At 50.4% G+C, this 16,291-nt stretch overlaps 2 protein-coding genes across 3 annotated transcripts; one reads left to right on the top strand and one right to left on the bottom strand.

Annotated features, from left to right (window-relative positions):
* The first annotated feature begins 2,603 nt into the window (after positions 1–2,603).
* Positions 2,604–6,092, top strand: LOC123137375 (26S proteasome non-ATPase regulatory subunit 6). The gene is made up of 8 exons (XM_044557112.1): positions 2,604–2,875; positions 2,964–3,078; positions 4,461–4,551; positions 4,653–4,798; positions 4,887–5,106; positions 5,176–5,284; positions 5,390–5,558; positions 5,673–6,092. The coding sequence occupies exons 1-8, from the start codon at positions 2,713–2,715 to the stop codon at positions 5,845–5,847; spliced, it is 1,188 nt and encodes a 395-aa protein (XP_044413047.1). The 5' UTR covers positions 2,604–2,712; the 3' UTR covers positions 5,848–6,092.
* Positions 6,093–6,303: 211 nt separating this feature from the next.
* On the bottom strand, positions 6,304–11,153 carry LOC123137376 (protein HHL1, chloroplastic). Of its 2 annotated transcripts, none has more exons than XM_044557114.1 (6): positions 10,766–11,153; positions 7,803–8,004; positions 7,611–7,697; positions 7,427–7,474; positions 6,673–6,889; positions 6,304–6,585 (listed from the first exon to the last, which is right to left on the bottom strand). In XM_044557114.1, exons 1-6 carry the CDS (start codon positions 11,062–11,064, stop codon positions 6,572–6,574), a joined length of 867 nt encoding a protein of 288 aa, XP_044413049.1. In that variant the 5' UTR covers positions 11,065–11,153; the 3' UTR covers positions 6,304–6,571. The 2 variants fall into 2 exon arrangements, with proteins under 2 accessions (XP_044413049.1, XP_044413050.1); XM_044557115.1 differs by having other exon boundaries at positions 7,803–7,940; positions 10,798–11,134.
* Positions 11,154–16,291: the final 5,138 nt, after the last annotated feature.

Genomic DNA, 16,291 nt, shown 5'->3' on the forward strand with positions numbered 1-16,291 from the left:
TAAAAATCGCCTATTCACCCCCCCTCTAGTCGATATAACGCACTTTCATAGATATACCCATACCTACTCAAATCATTTTGAAGGTCGGAAAATAATGATATCTATCGCGTGCTTCAACACTCATCGGACCGCATACATCGGTATGTATTATTTCCAATAAGTCATTAGCTCGCTCGATTGTTCCGGAAAATGGAGTGTTAGTCATCTTGCCCATGAGGCATGGTTCGCAAGTATCAAATGATTCATAATCAAGTGATTCCAAAAGTCCATATGTATGAAGTTTCTTCATGCGCTTTACACCAATATGACCTAAACGGAAGTGCCACAAGTATGTTGCACTATCATTATCAACATTGCATCTTTTGGCATCAATATTATGAATATGTGTATCACTACGATCGAGATTCAATAAACCATTCACATTGGGTGTATGACCATAGAAGGTTTTATTCATGTAAACAGAACAACAATTATTCTCTGACTTAAATGAATGAACGTATTGCAATAAACATGATCTAATCATATTCATGCTCAACGCAAACACCAAATAACATTTATCTAGGTTCAACACTAATCCCAAAGGTAGAGGGAGTGTGCGATGGCGATCATGTCAACCTTGGAATCATTTCCAACACACATCGTCACCTTGCTTTTAACTAGTCTTTGCAACTCCTGTTTTGAGTTACAAATATGAGCAACCGAACCAGTATCAAATACACATGCACTGCTACGAGCATTAGTAAGGTACACATCAATAACATGTATATCAAATATACCTTTGTTCACTTTGCCATCCTTCTTATCCGCCAAGTATTTGGGGGCAGTTCCATTTCCAATGACCATTTTCTTTGCAGTAGAGGCACTCAGTTTCAGGCTTGGGTCCAACTTTGGGCTTCTTCATGGGAGCGGCAACTTGCTTGCCATTCTTCTTGAAGTTCCCTCTCTTTCCCTTGCCCTTTTTCTTGAAACTAGTAGTCTTGTTAACTATCAACACTTGATGCTCTTTCTTGATTTCTACCATCACCGATTTCAGCATCGCAAGGAGCTCGGGAATCATTTTCGTCATCCTTTGCATACTATAGTTCACCACAAAGTTTTAGTAGCTTGATGATAGTGACTAGAGAACTTTGTCAACCACTATTTTATCTGGATGATTAACTCCCACTTGATTAAAGCGAATGTAGTACTCAGATATTCTGAGTACATGCTCACTGGCTGAGATATTCTCCTCCATCTTGTAGGCAAAGTACTTGTTAGAGGTCTCATACCTCTTGACACGGGCATGAATCTGAATTACCAATTTTTAGCTATTGGAACATCTCATATGCTCTATGACGTTCAAACCATTTCCGAAGTCCCGGTTCTAAGCCATAAAGCATGGCGCACTAAACTATCAAGTAGTCATGATATCGAGCTTGCAAAACGTTCATAACGTCTGCATCTGCTCCTACAACAGGTTTGTCACCTAGCGGTGCATCAAGGACATAATTTTCTGTGCAGCAATGAGGATAATCCTCAGATCACGGATCCAGTCCGCATCATTGCTACTATATATAGGAGCTATATCGCGAGCTATTGATCCACAACATAGATATGCAAAACTACCAAGACTAAGCTCATGATAAATTAAGTTTAATTAATCAAATTACTAATGAACTCCCACTTAAATAAACATCCCTCAAGTTCATCTAAGTGATACATGATCCAAATCAACTAACCCATATCCGATCATCACGTGAGATGGGGTAGTCATCAATGGCGAACGTCTCTATGTTGATCATATCTACTATATGACTCACGACTGAACTCGAAAGACAATATGACTAAGAAATGTTGGACTCAAGATCCATGATGCAAGTGTTGTCCCGCTATTGAGTCAATTGACCACATCATTCTTCGTTGCAGAGCTGCTTAGTAAATTTGGCATGAAATTGGTAATAGTCAAAGGGCAGCGACGACAAATAGAATGATTTTGTGTAGGAAGTCAGTGTCTCTACCGATCTCTTAGCTTGGCATGTCATATTTCCTTATTGCGCTTCTAAACTTTGGCATGCGTGGAACATACGGGTATTCAATGCTCATACAAAGCCTGCTGCTATCCTTTCCCAGGAGATTGCTAAACTACTAATGCCTTGGACCTGCAAAACAGCTAGAGAAGAGGAAAAAGCTTCAATGCTTCACTCGGCCAACCAATTTGCCGTCTAATATTTGCTCTTTTTTCTGCTTCCTCTTGTTGCTTTCTTTCTCTCTGGTTTGCCGTTTCATTGCTCTGTGTTTGGTAATGGCCGTTTCGTTGTCGCCTTTACTCTGCGTGGTACTTGTTTTTCAGCTGCGCTCTCCTGTCCCTTTTCGGGGCCCATGTAACTGTTGGCCCCATCGGCCGTTTGAATATAAGGCAGAGATCGCTGCCTTTCAGCTAAAAAATATTGACTAAAAACTTGGAGCCCGGCTAAAAGAATGTAGCTTTTTTTAAGGTTAATGGGCCGGGCTAAAAAGAATCTAGCTAATGGGCCACATCCCAGAATCTATCCCTTTCGCCTATAACGACAAGCCCAAGCCCAACCCCCGCAAAAAGGAAAAAATAGACAAGCCCAACCCCTAACTAGAAAGACACCCCACCCCACTAACCCACGGCCTGTGAGAAACTCCCGACGCCGTCCCAAGCGAACCAACCGGACGGAAGTGCCCCCAACCCAAACGAGCGGCGACGAGATGGACGGCGGCGGTGGCGGCGGTGGCACAAGCGGCGACGACGGGAAGCAGGAGAAGCACCTGGTGCTTGCCCACAAGCTCTTCCTGCTCTCCCACCCCGATGTTGACGACCTCTCGAAGGTCGACCTCCGCTCCGACGTCCTCTCCGCCGTCAAATCCGATGGTACCGCACCGCACCGTCCCGCCCCCCTCGCCGCTCATCCAGTGTGCCAGCTAAACTGATCTGTTTTTGCCGTGGGGTTGATTGCCAGACATGGCGCCGCTGTTCGAATCGCTGGCCGCCGCGGGCGTGCTGGAGCCGGATGCCGTGCTGCTCTCCGAGATGCGCGCCCGGATCGACGAGGAGATCCGCAAGCTCGATGAGAAGTGAGTGGGTTTGTCCTCTAGTTCTGCTTACTTTCTTTTGTAGAGCCCGGCCTAGTGCTAATTCGGCTTCTAGACGTGGTCAAAAGTAGACGATAGATCTTGTCAGTAAATTGCTTTGCGCTGGCCATGTATGAATTAGCACTCCGTGTTTTGGACGCAGGAAGTGAGTCTTATAGCAGACTGCTTATAATGTTTACCCTCCTCCAAAGACCACGAAGCAAATGGGAGTATTCCCCAATTTTGTGTGAGAACTGTGCCTGCTTGTGTTCTGTATTTCTGTCAGAACTGTGTCCATTATTAGTATGCAAATAGGAAGCTAGTTCTTTCAGAATGCACAATTGAGCATTGAGAAGAGTACTTTGAGTATTAAGGAAGGGTAGAATCTTCTTTTTTTGCAAACACGCAAAAGCTATGCTTGTCGATATATTAGAAGAAGAGAATTTACAGAGTTTTGTCACCCACGGCAACTTGTACAACGGCAGGGGGCTTTCTATCTAGGGCTGCTGGCAAGACAATGCTAATAGGATTAGTACAAGGCTATCTCCCTATGCTAAGCAACCCTTCCGCTCCGGCTTTGATTCAGAGCTCACCCTCAGCTTTGATCTTGCAAATCAGCTAGGCTGCCGAGCTAAGGTGATGCATGGAATACTCTGGTGTTCTGCTCCAGCCAAAGCATCCATATGGTGAGCGGAGCCGCGCTGTCAAATCCTTTGCGGGGAAGCTTGGGAAGACCGCGGTGTGCATCGGGCCACCAGTCAGGCAGGGCACAATGGTCCGGCGCCTTGTGCGCAAACCCTCCCTGTGTGAAGCACCAACCACCACTGTTTTTGAGTCGACGACTAGTCGATGAGTCGTAAAAAAAGGTCGACTCAACATCGTGTCGACGAGTCACAACTAGTCGCAGCTGCAGGGCCGTCTATTCAAGAGTCGCTACCCCAGAACGACTCGTCGACTCGAAAACTTGCTGACCGCCAGACCTCTAGAGGGAAAATAATTGTGAAATCACTTGGGATTTAGGCTGAATAGTCAATGTTAAGGAGTAAGTGGAGTTTCTTTGAGATACGATGTTCTGGATGAGATGGATGAAGGAAATTATTAGTTATTACTCCCTCCGTCCCATAATATAAGAGCGTATTTGACACTAGTGTAGTGTTAAAAACGCTCTTATATTATGGGACGGAGGGAGTAGTAATCTTGAATTGTAGACAGGGTATTCCTGAAGGTCGAATCATGAAAAGCACGTTGGTTCAGTGGAATTATGCTTGTTTCTTATTATCCATGATGCTCTTCCCAGTTATTCTGTATCTAATGTTTCCGCTGGTGTAAAGTTTGATAAGTACTAATTTGGTTCCTTTAAACTAAACTTTATTTTGTTTATGAAGAATTGCCGATGTTGAAGAGAATTTGGGCGAGAGTGAAGTGCGTGAAGCCCATCTTGCCAAGTCCTTGTACTTTGTAAAGGTTGGCGAGAAGGTATGAACTTGTTTACTTGTAAAATATAATATCTGAGGCCTGGTTAACAAAGTACGAGTTCTAAACATGGCTGTTTACATTATCTGAAATCAATGTTATAGGAAAAAGCACTGGAACAACTTAAAGTTACTGAAGGAAAAACTGTAGCCATTGGCCAGAAGATGGATCTTGTGTTCTACACTTTGCAAATTGGCCTTTTCTACATGGACTTTGATCTCATCTCAAAATCCATTGATAAGGCAAAGAAGTAAGCCCTTGTTCCATCTGTAGAGTTCCATTCTGCCATTTGGAACACCAGAGTAATGGTATTTGACCACTTACTCTACTGATTTTAGGTTGTTTGAGGAGGGAGGTGACTGGGAGAGAAAGAACAGATTGAAAGTGTATGAAGGCTTATACTGCATGGCAACCAGAAACTTCAAGAAAGCTACCAGCCTGTTTTTGGACTCCATCTCAACTTTCACAACCTACGAGTTGTTTCCATATGACACTTTCATCTTCTATACAGTCCTCACAAGTATCATCTCATTGGATCGTGTATCTCTAAAACAAAAGGTATTTCAACTTGGCTCTGTCTGTTATGTTTTCTTGTCATACTTATCTCTAACAAAAGTAACTTTCCAGGTGGTGGATGCACCGGAAATCCTTGCAGTGATTAGCAAAGTACCACACCTCTCAGAGTTTCTCAACTCTCTGTACAATTGCCAGTACAAGTCATTTTTTGTTGCATTTTGTAAGTCTAGATATATATTCCAGCTCAGTCTTGTGATTATTGTTTTTTAGCTGCAATGTATTTGTATGTGCTTGTATTAATACCTGGTCAAATAATTATTTTCAGCTGGCTTGACGGAGCAGATCAAGTTAGACCGTTATCTTCAACCTCATTTCCGCTACTATATGAGGGAAGTGCGCACTGTTGTCTACTCACAGTTTTTGGAGTCGTACAAGAGTGTGACAATGGAAGCTATGGCTTCTGCATTTGGTGTGACTGTTGATTTCATAGACCAGTAAGTGATGTGAAACAACCGCCTAATTTTATATGCCCATTCCTATGCACCATACATGCATCCCGTTTCGTTTCTGCTGTTGTATTCATATGTTTTGTCTTTCATTTGTTGTAGGGAACTTTCTCGCTTTATTGCAGCTGGGAAGCTTCACTGCAAAATTGACAAGGTCACTGGCGTTCTGGAGACAAACCGGCCTGATGAAAGGAATGCTTTCTACCAGTCGACCATCAAGCAAGGGGACTTCTTGCTAAACCGCATCCAGAAGCTATCCCGAGTCATTGATCTGTAAAAGTTGCTGTTCTTGTTGGAGCTCTGGCGGCTCAGCAAAGGTTGTGCCCGGTTGTTGGACCTATTTCAGCTAGCCTCCTAGAGGATATGACCAGTGCCTGGCTTTGTTGAGCTTGTGGAGGAAGAAGTCTTGTATGAATTACTATGAACTCATATCCCAGAAGATCAGGCTGAAGGATGTTTCTTCTGTGATGAACCTGTTTATTCATTCCAAGCCTTATCATCTGTGCTTTGGTTGTGAATTTATTTGCTTGGCATATTTGGCAGATACTCCCTCGGTCCCAAATAAGTGTCTCAACTTTGTACTAAAGTTAGTACAAAGTTATACTAAAGTTGAGATACTTATTTTGGGACAGAGGAAGTAGTATATAGCAATGATTTCCATGTGTTTTCACATAATACATTTCCAACTGAATTCAGATACCACCTCATATAAGGTGATACCATCCATGCGCGCTATACAACAACTGTTAACTCTTGCAAAGAATTCAAATTCAATATACAGCTGTGATCTTCGCCGTTCTGTAAGTACATCAATTGGCTCATTTCTAAGATTTCGCGGGGCTGCCTAACATCATATATATTCTGTGAGAAATGAACAAAGTTTGTTGTTACCCACAGGGAGGTTACACATTGTGTGCTGCAAAACTCAAAAGCCTCAGGTGTGCTACAGAGCAGCTCTGGGAAAACTACAGCCGGCGGTCCATTGAGATCCACGCTTCCAATCAGCTCTCGGGCTCTGCAGGGATAAAAGAAATTTTGTGTGTGATGATTTGATTATAAAGCAGCTCTGGGAAAACTACATGTGTGTTTTTTATCTACTTACTGAACCCTTGCTTGGGCTTCTGCTGCTTCCCTTTCCTCTTGCTTCCTCGTCTCTTGGAGCGGGGCCTCTTGTCTTCTGCTTTTGCTTCTGCTTCGGCCTCCGCTGCGCTGGCAGATCCTGTTATCTGCGCAAAGGATTCTTTGGCACCGGAGGTTACCTCACCAAAGAAGTCCCTCACCTTGTCAACCACACTTTTGAGCTCTTCTTTCTTTGGGAGCTGAGATGAAGAAGAAAAACGATGTTCTTGCTGTTAGTGCACAACACATTCATTTCCTACCATCCTGATGAAGAAGAAATATGTTCTTTCATTGGAAGCTGAGCTCTTCTGCAATAGAGATTTTCGACATTCATTTTTGTTTCGAGATTCACTATGTACTCATAGTTCATGATACTCGTTTAGATAGCAAGGGGGAGCAACAGAGTTCGTTTTTGTAGTAAAAACATGGCGAGCTTATGACAAATCTCCCATGGTGGTGGGGTTCTATATCTGGAGTGTCGTTTCATATCACATATTTACCCTACCAATGGATGTTCATGACCAAAAAAATGGCGCATGCCAGTTAATGTGCAAAACTTGGGCAATCTAATTTTTTGGTTTGCTCATGGTCTGCCCACACGCATGCATTTGGAATAGAGATGTATCAGGATTTGCCAAAAAGTAACAGATGGGTTGGCAAAATCAAAGCAAGTGCAAAATGCCAAGGGCTTACCCATTTTGTGCGATCAGTACAAGTGCATTAGAGGGAAAACGTACCTCGAGCACGTTGCTTGTCGCCAGTGCAGACCTCAGGTTCCCCTTCTCCTGCTCAGCCAAACGACAACAAGTATATAAACTGCAACCTCCATTTTGATCTTTGAATGAAAGGCTAGTACGTACTACCAGAGCATATCATTATCGAAACGACCCGCCCTTCCGCACCCAAGGATGAGAGAATTACCACGATCTTGTAGCCGTACCGGAACTCGGTTTCGCCCTTGAGCACGCGGAACTGCTCTTTCGCCAAGTCGATTATGTCGTCCTCGTCCTTCAGACACCACGCACGCACAGAAAACGCTCAGCTTCTACACGACACGAGCGGCTAGATTCCTAGTGCATGCGGAAAGAAAACAGCATATGATGGATGGTTTACTTTGTAAATGACGGTGGCGAGGTTCCGGGCGAGCGTGTCCTTGTAGATGTACTTGCCGAGGAAGTTGTCCTTGGCGGCGAGCATGATCTTGGCGGTGGTGCCGCCGGTGACGATGTTGAGCGGGTACCAGAAGTACACCTGCATGCGGGGAACACGGGGTGGCTTTCTTGACTCATCAACAAGGAATATACTCCCTCCGTTCCTAAATATTTGTCTTTTTAGAGATTTCAAATGGTTACCACATACGAATGTATATAGACATATTTTAGAGTCTAGATTCACACATTTTGCTCCGTATTGTTAGAGATATATTTGGGATACATGAATTTGGTAGTCTAGGATTTGTAATCCGTCTTCTACCTTATCTCTAGGAGAGGCGTCTTGCCCTCCAAATCTTGTACTCAATATATACTCGCCCTCGAGGCTCAATAATACATCCATTATATTCAACAACAATTTCACCAAACCTCTCTCTCCCTTCTAACATGGTATCTATCACAAGTTGATCCTAAACCCTAGCCGCCACCGCTTCCGCACCAGCGCGCCGCCCCCGGGGCGGTCGGCCTCCATGACCGCCACGGGGGGCCGCGCCGCCCGTACCTAGGGTTCGTCCGCTGGTCGTGTTGACCGGCTACCCTAGAGAGTCTTTTCCCCGAGCCTTGCTCCGGGGTTTTCTCTCTCCCACCGGTCATCTTGATCATGCGGTTTATTTTTGGTTTTTCGGTCTATTCTTGTTGGGTTTGCGTCGCCCACCACCGCCATCGACCCCGAGCGCCTCTACTCCGACCCCGACGTGACCTGCCGGCCTCTCCTCCGACCCGGCGGCCACGCGCGCCGAGGCGGCCCGTCAGGGCCAGTCGTCGTCCGCCCGTCGCCCTACGCCGGCCGTCATCGCCCTGCTCCGACCGGGACACTTGCATCGCCCCGGCCCGGCGGCCACGCGCCATGCGACGGCCAATCATAATCGTCGCTCGCGCGCCGACCCGCCCATCGATCCACATCACCCGCCTCCGCCGCGTCTGCACGGCGGCCCGGCGGTCTACCTCGTCGGTCTCGTCCTCGGCTGCGTCGGGACGGCTGCGTCAGACTTGTCGGCTACCTCAACTCGGGCGCCGCTGCTCCGTTGGTCGCTCGGGCCTCGCTGCCCGGGCGCCGGCGCTGCTTTGGCAACCCGGGTGCCGGTGCTGACAAGCTCGTCCGCACGATGTCTCACACCGTCCGTCGTCGCCGGCTTCATCTCGGACTCCGCCGCCACCACGTTCCCACCGAGCGGCGTCCCCGACCTTGTGCGCGATTCGCCTCATCTACGCCGCGCGACCGACCCGGCCCGTCGGTTACGCGCGCCTCCGCAGGTCCCGTGAAGATCGTCCCCGAGTTCAGCGCGCCTCTCCACCGATCGAGCATTGGGCTGCCGCTGCGTCGCCCCGTCGGGCCGCAGCGCCGCCGCCCCGTGGTTCTCCTCGCGGCTACATCGACCCGTGCCTTGCCGCTGCGTCGCCCCTTCGCGCCGTAGCATCGCGATACGCGGTCCCCGCCGCCGCCCCGAGGCTGTCCCCCGGCTTCACCGACTCGTGAACCGCCGTTGCGTTGCCCCTTTGGGCCGCTGCATCGCGGCCCGCGGTCCCCGCCGCCTCCCCGAGGTCTTCCCGCCGTCGCCCCGACCCTCCTGCCGCCGCTGCGTCGCCCCTTCGGGCCGTAGCGCCGCGGCCAGCGATCCTCTCCGCCGTCACCGCGCGTCGACCTCCCGTGGTATGCGCCGCGCCGTATCCCTTGGCGCGGGAACGCCACCGTCCGCGCCGGTCTTCGTCACGCTGTCAGGGTTCTTCGCCTACTTCGAGCACCGCCACCGCACTCCTAACCTAGCCACCGTCGCCGCCACTCTTCTTTGGCCGCCGCCGCCGCTACCTTCATAGCCGTCGCCGCCCGTCCACCCCCTTCGTCTTGGTCGAAGCACCAGCCCGTCGCCAGCGTCGCCGTCATCTACCCGACTAGTTCGTCTACTCCGACCACCGTTGGTGACATCGGTCCCGCGCCGATGGACGCCGCAATCGTCGTCGAGTTCTTCTCTGCTGGCCCCTCCGACTTCTCTGACATGGCGTACAGCTCGTGCAGGTTCCTCGTCTACGCATGCCGGGTGCTGGCAACACCGATGCATGCCTTCATCCACGACGTGTCCTCGGGCCTGGCAAGCCTGGTCGGCGCTTCGTCAACTTCTTTTTCGTCCGTCTACGCATGCCCGGTGCTGACAACACCGGTGCGTGCCTTCGTCCACGATGTGTCCCCGGACTTGGCAAACCTGCCACGACGCGTCGTCAACAACATTTTCTTCCCGACGCACCCCTACTTCGGCACCACTGCGCCCATGCTAACTCGGTGCCCCCTTGCGCCCGCGGCTCCACGGCGACTTCCTCGACACCGGCAACCCCGACTCGACATCGACCACGGCATTCTTCGCACGGCTACCTCGATCACGGCTCCACCACCATATGCTCTCGGCTACATCGACATCGGCACAAAGGGTTATCATCCGCTTGAGCAACTCGTCGGATTCCTCTACAGTCAACGCGCCCGCGACGCGACACCGTCCACGACGCTCCCGCTAGGACTGTGGGGGGATGTCAGCCTGTCGGCTGCTATTCTCTCCAGTCTGACCGTCCGCGACGCTCCTGTTGTCTGCGACGCTACCGCTACGACTGCGAGGGGATGTTAGAGATATATTTGGGATACATGTATTTGGTAGTCTAGGATTTGTAATCCGTCTCCTACCTTATCTCTAAGAGAGGCGTCTTGCCCTCCAAGTCTTATACTCAATATATACTCGCCCTCGAGGCTCAATAATACATCCATTATATTCAACAACAATTCCACCAAACCTCTCTCTCCCTTCTAACACGTATGTAGTCACTTGCTGAAATCTCTAGACAGACAAATATTTAGGAACGAAGGGAGTACTACATACGTACATACGATCAGAGGGAATCGAGGAAGAATATACATTGGCGGTGCGGATGAAGATGACGAAGCGGGGGTTGCCGTCGTCCTCGATCTTGGGGAGCTGCGGCATGCGCCGCTGCTGCTGGGACTGCCGGTCCGACCAGCCCCTGCCCCCGCGGGCCTCCACCACCAGCGCGCGCCTCGCTGGCCTCGCGGCGGTCCGTGCCAGCTGCAGCCTCCGCGGCAGGAAGGAGCCCGCGCTGGCCTCCCCGGGCGTCAGGTGCCGGAGCCGCGCCGGCCTCAGCGATACCCCTCCCACCACCTCCATGGATGCCTGCGTTTCGTTTTCTGTGATTGTCCGTCCTCCGTCGAGGGGGAGAAGCAGTGGAGGGGAGGCGAGGGAAAGATAGCTAGCTTATCTGGTTGGGACGCCGGACAAGTGGTTACTGACACGTGGGCCGCTCCGGTCTACAGTGTCAGTGAGAGCTTCTGCGGCTGCTTTTCTTCTACGAGGCTTCTGCTCAAAAAGATGCAGCATCTCAGCCAATGTGATGGCGTGGCTCCGTGCCTGTATGCCACGTCGCGCTAGCACGCCCTTCCAGTTTGTACATTGACGTCCTTGCCTCTCCCTCATTTTATGAACAGGTTGATCTCTTGCTTAAAAAAAACAGAAGAAAAGGTTGATCTCTTGCTTTAGAGCATCTTCAACAGCCGCGCTATAAACGCGCCGCGCGAAAAAAGTGTTGGTTTTAGCTCGCGCTACCTTCCCGGTGCTCCAGCGGACGTGCAAAACCGCGCGCACGGCATATGTAATTCAGCGCGCGAGCGGAAACGCCATCGTGCGCCGCTTATTTGCTGCGCCCGCTCCCGCGCGCTGGACTCTCGAGCGCTCGCGCGCAACTCCACCTACCCATCCAGCCGCGCCGCCGCCGCCGCCCGCGCCACCACATTTTTCCGGCGACCGTTGCGGCGCTTCCCCGGTCTCTTCCCGCGCGGCCGCGGCTTCCTCCCTCTCTCTCCAGTCAGCGCCGCCCGTCACGCGCGGCAGTCTCCGACAAACAGCGCCCAGCCGCCCACCACCGCTTGGCGCCCGCAAGGTGTTCGACAAAAGGCCCGCAAGGTATGTATTGCTTCCAACTTCCACATTTTTGCATGAAATTTGGTGCATGCTGTTTATAGCCTAGTTTTGAACATTTTAGATGAGTTCGTCGTATAATTCTTCCGAAGAAGAATTTGATATGGAAGAGGAGAAGGATCTTGCAGTGATCCTAGCTATGCACATCAATAAAAAAACTGAAGCACGGTGGTTCGATTATGTGTTGGCAGAAAATTTGGAGGGATAGGATTGATGCCCACAACAGATTGATGAGGCACTATTTTGTGGAGAATCCCACATACCCCGAGTCGTACTTTCGTTGCCGGTTTAGGATGAGCACCAAGTTGTTCAGGCGCATTGCAGAGAAACTAGCGAGCCATGACCGATTTTTTCAGCAGAGGAGGAATGCCGCCGGAGAGCTCGGGCATAACACCTTTCAGAAGGTGACAGCCGCTTTGCGTATGTTGGCATATGGTATCCCGCTGATCTAGTTGATGATCACTTGGCCATGGGTGAGAGCCAAGCCATCATGTGTGTCAAGCGCTTCGCAGTCGGAATTGTGCAAGTGTTTGGCCCGGAGTACTTGAGAACTCCCAATGTTGAAGACATCGCAAGGCTATTGGAGATGAACAAAGCTCGCGGGTTCCCAGGTATGCTTGGCTCAATAGATTGCATGCATTGGAGTTGGAAGAATTGTCCAAAGGCATGGCATGACCAATTCCATGGACAAAACGAGGGTTCCACTATAATCCTTGAAGCGGTGGCCGATCAAGAGACTTGGATTTGGCATGCTTTTTTTGGAATGCCTGGATCTTTGAATGACATCAACGTTGTCAACAGGTCACCACTAATGAGTAAGATTGCAAATGGTGAACTGCCACTGGTGCAGTTTGTAGCTAATGGTTGTACATACAACCATGGCTACTATCTTGCGGATGACATCTACCCAAAGTGGCAAACATTTGTGAAGCCGTTGAAAAAACCGTAAGGTATGAAATATCTTGATTTCCACAATGCCCAGGCGGCGGCTAGAAAAGATGTGGAGAGAGCTTTTGGGATTTTGCAAGCCCAATTTGCTATTGTGAGAGGACCGACTAGATTTTGGGATCAGGAGATGCTTTGGTACATAATGCATGCTTGTGTGATCATGCACAACATGATCATCGAGAATGAGCGTGGCCAAGATGCAGACTACTCTCACTATGAGCTCTTGGGACATCCCGTGCGAGTGCGGCGGAGGGCTGAAAGGGTGGCCCATTTTGTTGCCTCCTATCATGCCATTCGATTCCGGCAGCGCATTATGAACTCAAGAAGGATCTCATTGAGGAGCGGTGGGCTTGGAATGGCCGCCAAAGAGCATCATGATTTGTGCGTTTGATGTTGTATTGTTAAACTATTTGTTGTATTTCTCAAAATACTATTTGTTTGATGAGTTGTAATAAATTGAACCATTCATTTTAAACTTGGTTGAATGATGTTTGTGATTTAAAAATTATATGCCATGTCTTTGTTTTGTGGATGTGTTGTGAGATAAAATGCAATAAATGTGGATGCGCGGCTGCTCGCGCGCGCTATATTTTAGCGCGGCTGCTGGAGCCAGCGCTGCGTGCCGCGCCAAACCTGGCGATGGGCGCGCCGCAAACCAGATTTTAGCGCGTCGCGCGTTGGGCGCCTGTTGGAGATGCTCTTAGCAAGGCCAACTGGTATCACTGTACACCGTCATCTCCTTCACATATTTCTTCAAGGCAATTTCAAATTTCTTTCACGGTCCTGAAGAGAACAATGAAATCGGCATACTCATCGGTTAAGGCAAGACAGAGAGTCTCGGGGTACCACAGGGTGTGTGGAGTGCTTGCCTCTTCACCACAACAAAGAGTCTCGGGCTTGCTGTCACGGATTCTTCTTTTCAAAAGTGGTGGAACACGGGCATGATCGGCATAGCGAGGTCCTCGCGTTGCCGTGTGTTCGTGAGGTTGACGTTTGCTGTTGCGTTTGACACGCCGTCGGCTAAGTGGGCTCGACAATATGTGTTCCAATGTCCCTAGCTCCGCCCCCTCGCACCGCTGGCCGCTCCGTTCGTGGCGGTCACCAACCAAGCCTTCATGGCCATGAATGCTTCCCCATCCTCTCCCGCGGCGGGCTCTTGCCTTGGACCGGCTCTGGTCGACGGGGGATCCCCTGCTTCCCTCAGTCTGTCTTGGGTCCCGGAAACGCCACTTGAGGGGTCCCCAGATCCGGCCTCGTCGCCGCGGAACCTGGAGCACGCCTCGCTGGAGTGCGCCGCGGCGCCCTCTGGCTCGACGGATCCGGTGCCGCTCCTCGCCTCGTGCCTTAAATCCATCATAGTTGCTCCATCCCCTGCTGTCCCCGTTGCCACTTCTGGTATGGCCGGTGGATGGACCGAGGTCAATCACCAGAAAAACCGGCGTCCATCCAAAGATCCGATGGGCTCAGGCGCGCGCCTGGGGTGCACCGGCCGGACCGCCGTCGAGGTTTCAATGCTGACCCTACCCGCGAGGCCTTCTTAAGCCGATTCCTCGGCCGCTGCTTTCGATGTCTGAGCAAGCACCACCATCGTGCCGACTGCCGTGATCTGATCCACTGCATCATCTGTGAGATGCGCAGACACATCGCCAAGTAGTGCCCCCAAAATCCACAAAACCAGGGTAGAGGTGGTAGTGCTTGCAACCGGCTCGACCCGGTCCCTCCCGGCGTCCCTCCTCGCCCGGCTTCGCTTCCCTCTGCCTGTGGCTTCAGGCATGCCTGCTCCGACCCCATCCATGCTTCGCTACGCCATCCCTGCATGCTGTCCCAGGGAGAGCCGCTCGGTGACCATCTCCTCCCCGGCGGTGGACCAAGCCGTCTTCTTCCTGCGCAACCACACCGTCACCCTGCGCGTCACTGACGGGGTGAATGCCACGTCCCCCATGGTGGTGGGGAGGGCATTAGAGGCGCACCTCACCGTCCCTGAGCACATGCTGTGCGTTACAGCCCACCACCCCAAGCACTACCTCGTCATCTTTAGCCAGTCGGCACATCAAGTCAACGCCGTTCGGAGGGGCTCCGTCCGGGTCGACGGCGCCACCTTCAACATTGCACCGTGGCACGAGCACGACCACACCGTCTTTGACACGCTTCACCTGCACATTCGGGTCATCATCGAGAAGGTCCCCATGCAATTCTGGTCGGTGGAGGGGGCGGAGGAGATCCTGGGCAAGCGGGTGCGCGTCGACCGCCTCGACAGCCGGATGCAAGAGCGCGGCCACACCAAAACCTTTGCCTGCTGGGTCTGGACCAACGACATCGCCAACGTCCCCACCAAGCACACGTTGGGAGTGCTGCCGCGCGGTGCGGGCCGGGTCGAAGAGATGCACTACTAGGGAAAACCTTATACACAGAATTTTAGCAGTAGCGCGCGTTAAAAAAGGGCGCTAGTGCTAGATAGCAGTAGCGTGTGCGGGAAAATGGCGCTACACATAAAAATGTAGCAGTAGCGCATGTTCATGTAAAAGCGCTACCACTAATATTCTTATTACTAAGCCGATAGGCTACACATAGTAGTAGCAGTCTTGTAAAAACCGCGCTACCGCTAGGATCTAGTACCAGCGCGGTTTCTATGAAAAGCGCTACTGCTAATGGAAATAAAATAAAATGAAAAACAAATAGAAAAGTAAATGAAAATGAAAGAAATAGAAAAAGGAGAAAGGAAAAAAATAAAATGTAAAGAAAAATAAATGAAAAAGGGAAAAAAGAGAAAGGCTTAGCAGTAGCGTTTGTTCATAAGAGGCGCTATAGATAATATAGTAGCAGCGCGTCTCCTAGACCCCCGCTATAGAAACAGAAAAGGAAATAAGAAAATAAAAGAAAATTACATAGCTATAGCAGTAGCGTGTTTCGTAAAAATCGCTATAGCTATCTTAGCTATAGCGCGTTTTGCAAAACGCGCTACCACTAAGTCTGACTTAACCAAAATGGTTTCCCCCCTGCCACCACTTCTCCCCCAAATCCATTGCCCCACTTCGTCGCCGTCTCCCCAATTCGCCGTCGCCCCACTTCGCCGCCATCTCCTGCCGACGTCAACGCCCCCGGAGCCACCAGAGCCGCGCGCCATCGACGCCACCGGAGCTGCCCCCAATGCCACCGGAGCCATGCGGCCTCATCCACGCCACCGGAGCCACCCTCGACGCCCTGCCTCCCTCACCACAACTGCCTCCCTCATCGTCACTGAAGACGCCCCTGCCTCCCTCGCCCCACCGGAGCCATCCTCTGTAGGCCCCCACCCCTCCTCTCTCTCTCTTATGCATAACACAAACACTGGACAAAGAACTATCTAGCTAGGTTAACTAGTTTAATTAGGTTAATTATCTAGGTTAGTGCAAAAATTTGGTTAGGTCTTTGATAGAGAACTAGTTAGCTCAACTAGTTTAATTAGGTTAATTATCTGGTTAGTGCAAAAAAT

This window comes from Triticum aestivum, chromosome 6B (assembly GCF_018294505.1).
Source record: "Triticum aestivum cultivar Chinese Spring chromosome 6B, IWGSC CS RefSeq v2.1, whole genome shotgun sequence".
NCBI classification, from domain to species: Eukaryota; Viridiplantae; Streptophyta; class Magnoliopsida; order Poales; family Poaceae; genus Triticum; species Triticum aestivum.

What these genes read in the sequence shown, in the direction of transcription:
- LOC123137375 (XM_044557112.1), top strand. Translation starts at nt 2,713, where the DNA reads ATGGACGGCGGCGGTGGCGGCGGTGGCACAAGCGGCGACGACGGGAAG. An exon ending in ATCCGCAAGCTCGATGAGAA is followed by an intron (nt 3,079 to 4,460) that starts GTGAGTGGGTTT and finishes TTGTTTATGAAG; the next exon opens with AATTGCCGATGTTGAAGAGA. An exon ending in GTCATTTTTTGTTGCATTTT is followed by an intron (nt 5,285 to 5,389) that starts GTAAGTCTAGAT and finishes AATTATTTTCAG; the next exon opens with CTGGCTTGACGGAGCAGATC.
- LOC123137376 (XM_044557114.1), bottom strand. Translation starts at nt 11,064, where the DNA reads ATGGAGGTGGTGGGAGGGGTATCGCTGAGGCCGGCGCGGCTCCGGCAC. An exon ending in TCGATTCCCTCTGATCGTAT is followed by an intron (nt 8,005 to 10,765) that starts GTACGTATGTAG and finishes ACAAATATTTAG; the next exon opens with GAACGGAGGGAGTATATTCC. An exon ending in TCGCCACCGTCATTTACAAA is followed by an intron (nt 7,698 to 7,802) that starts GTAAACCATCCA and finishes TGGTGTCTGAAG; the next exon opens with GACGAGGACGACATAATCGA.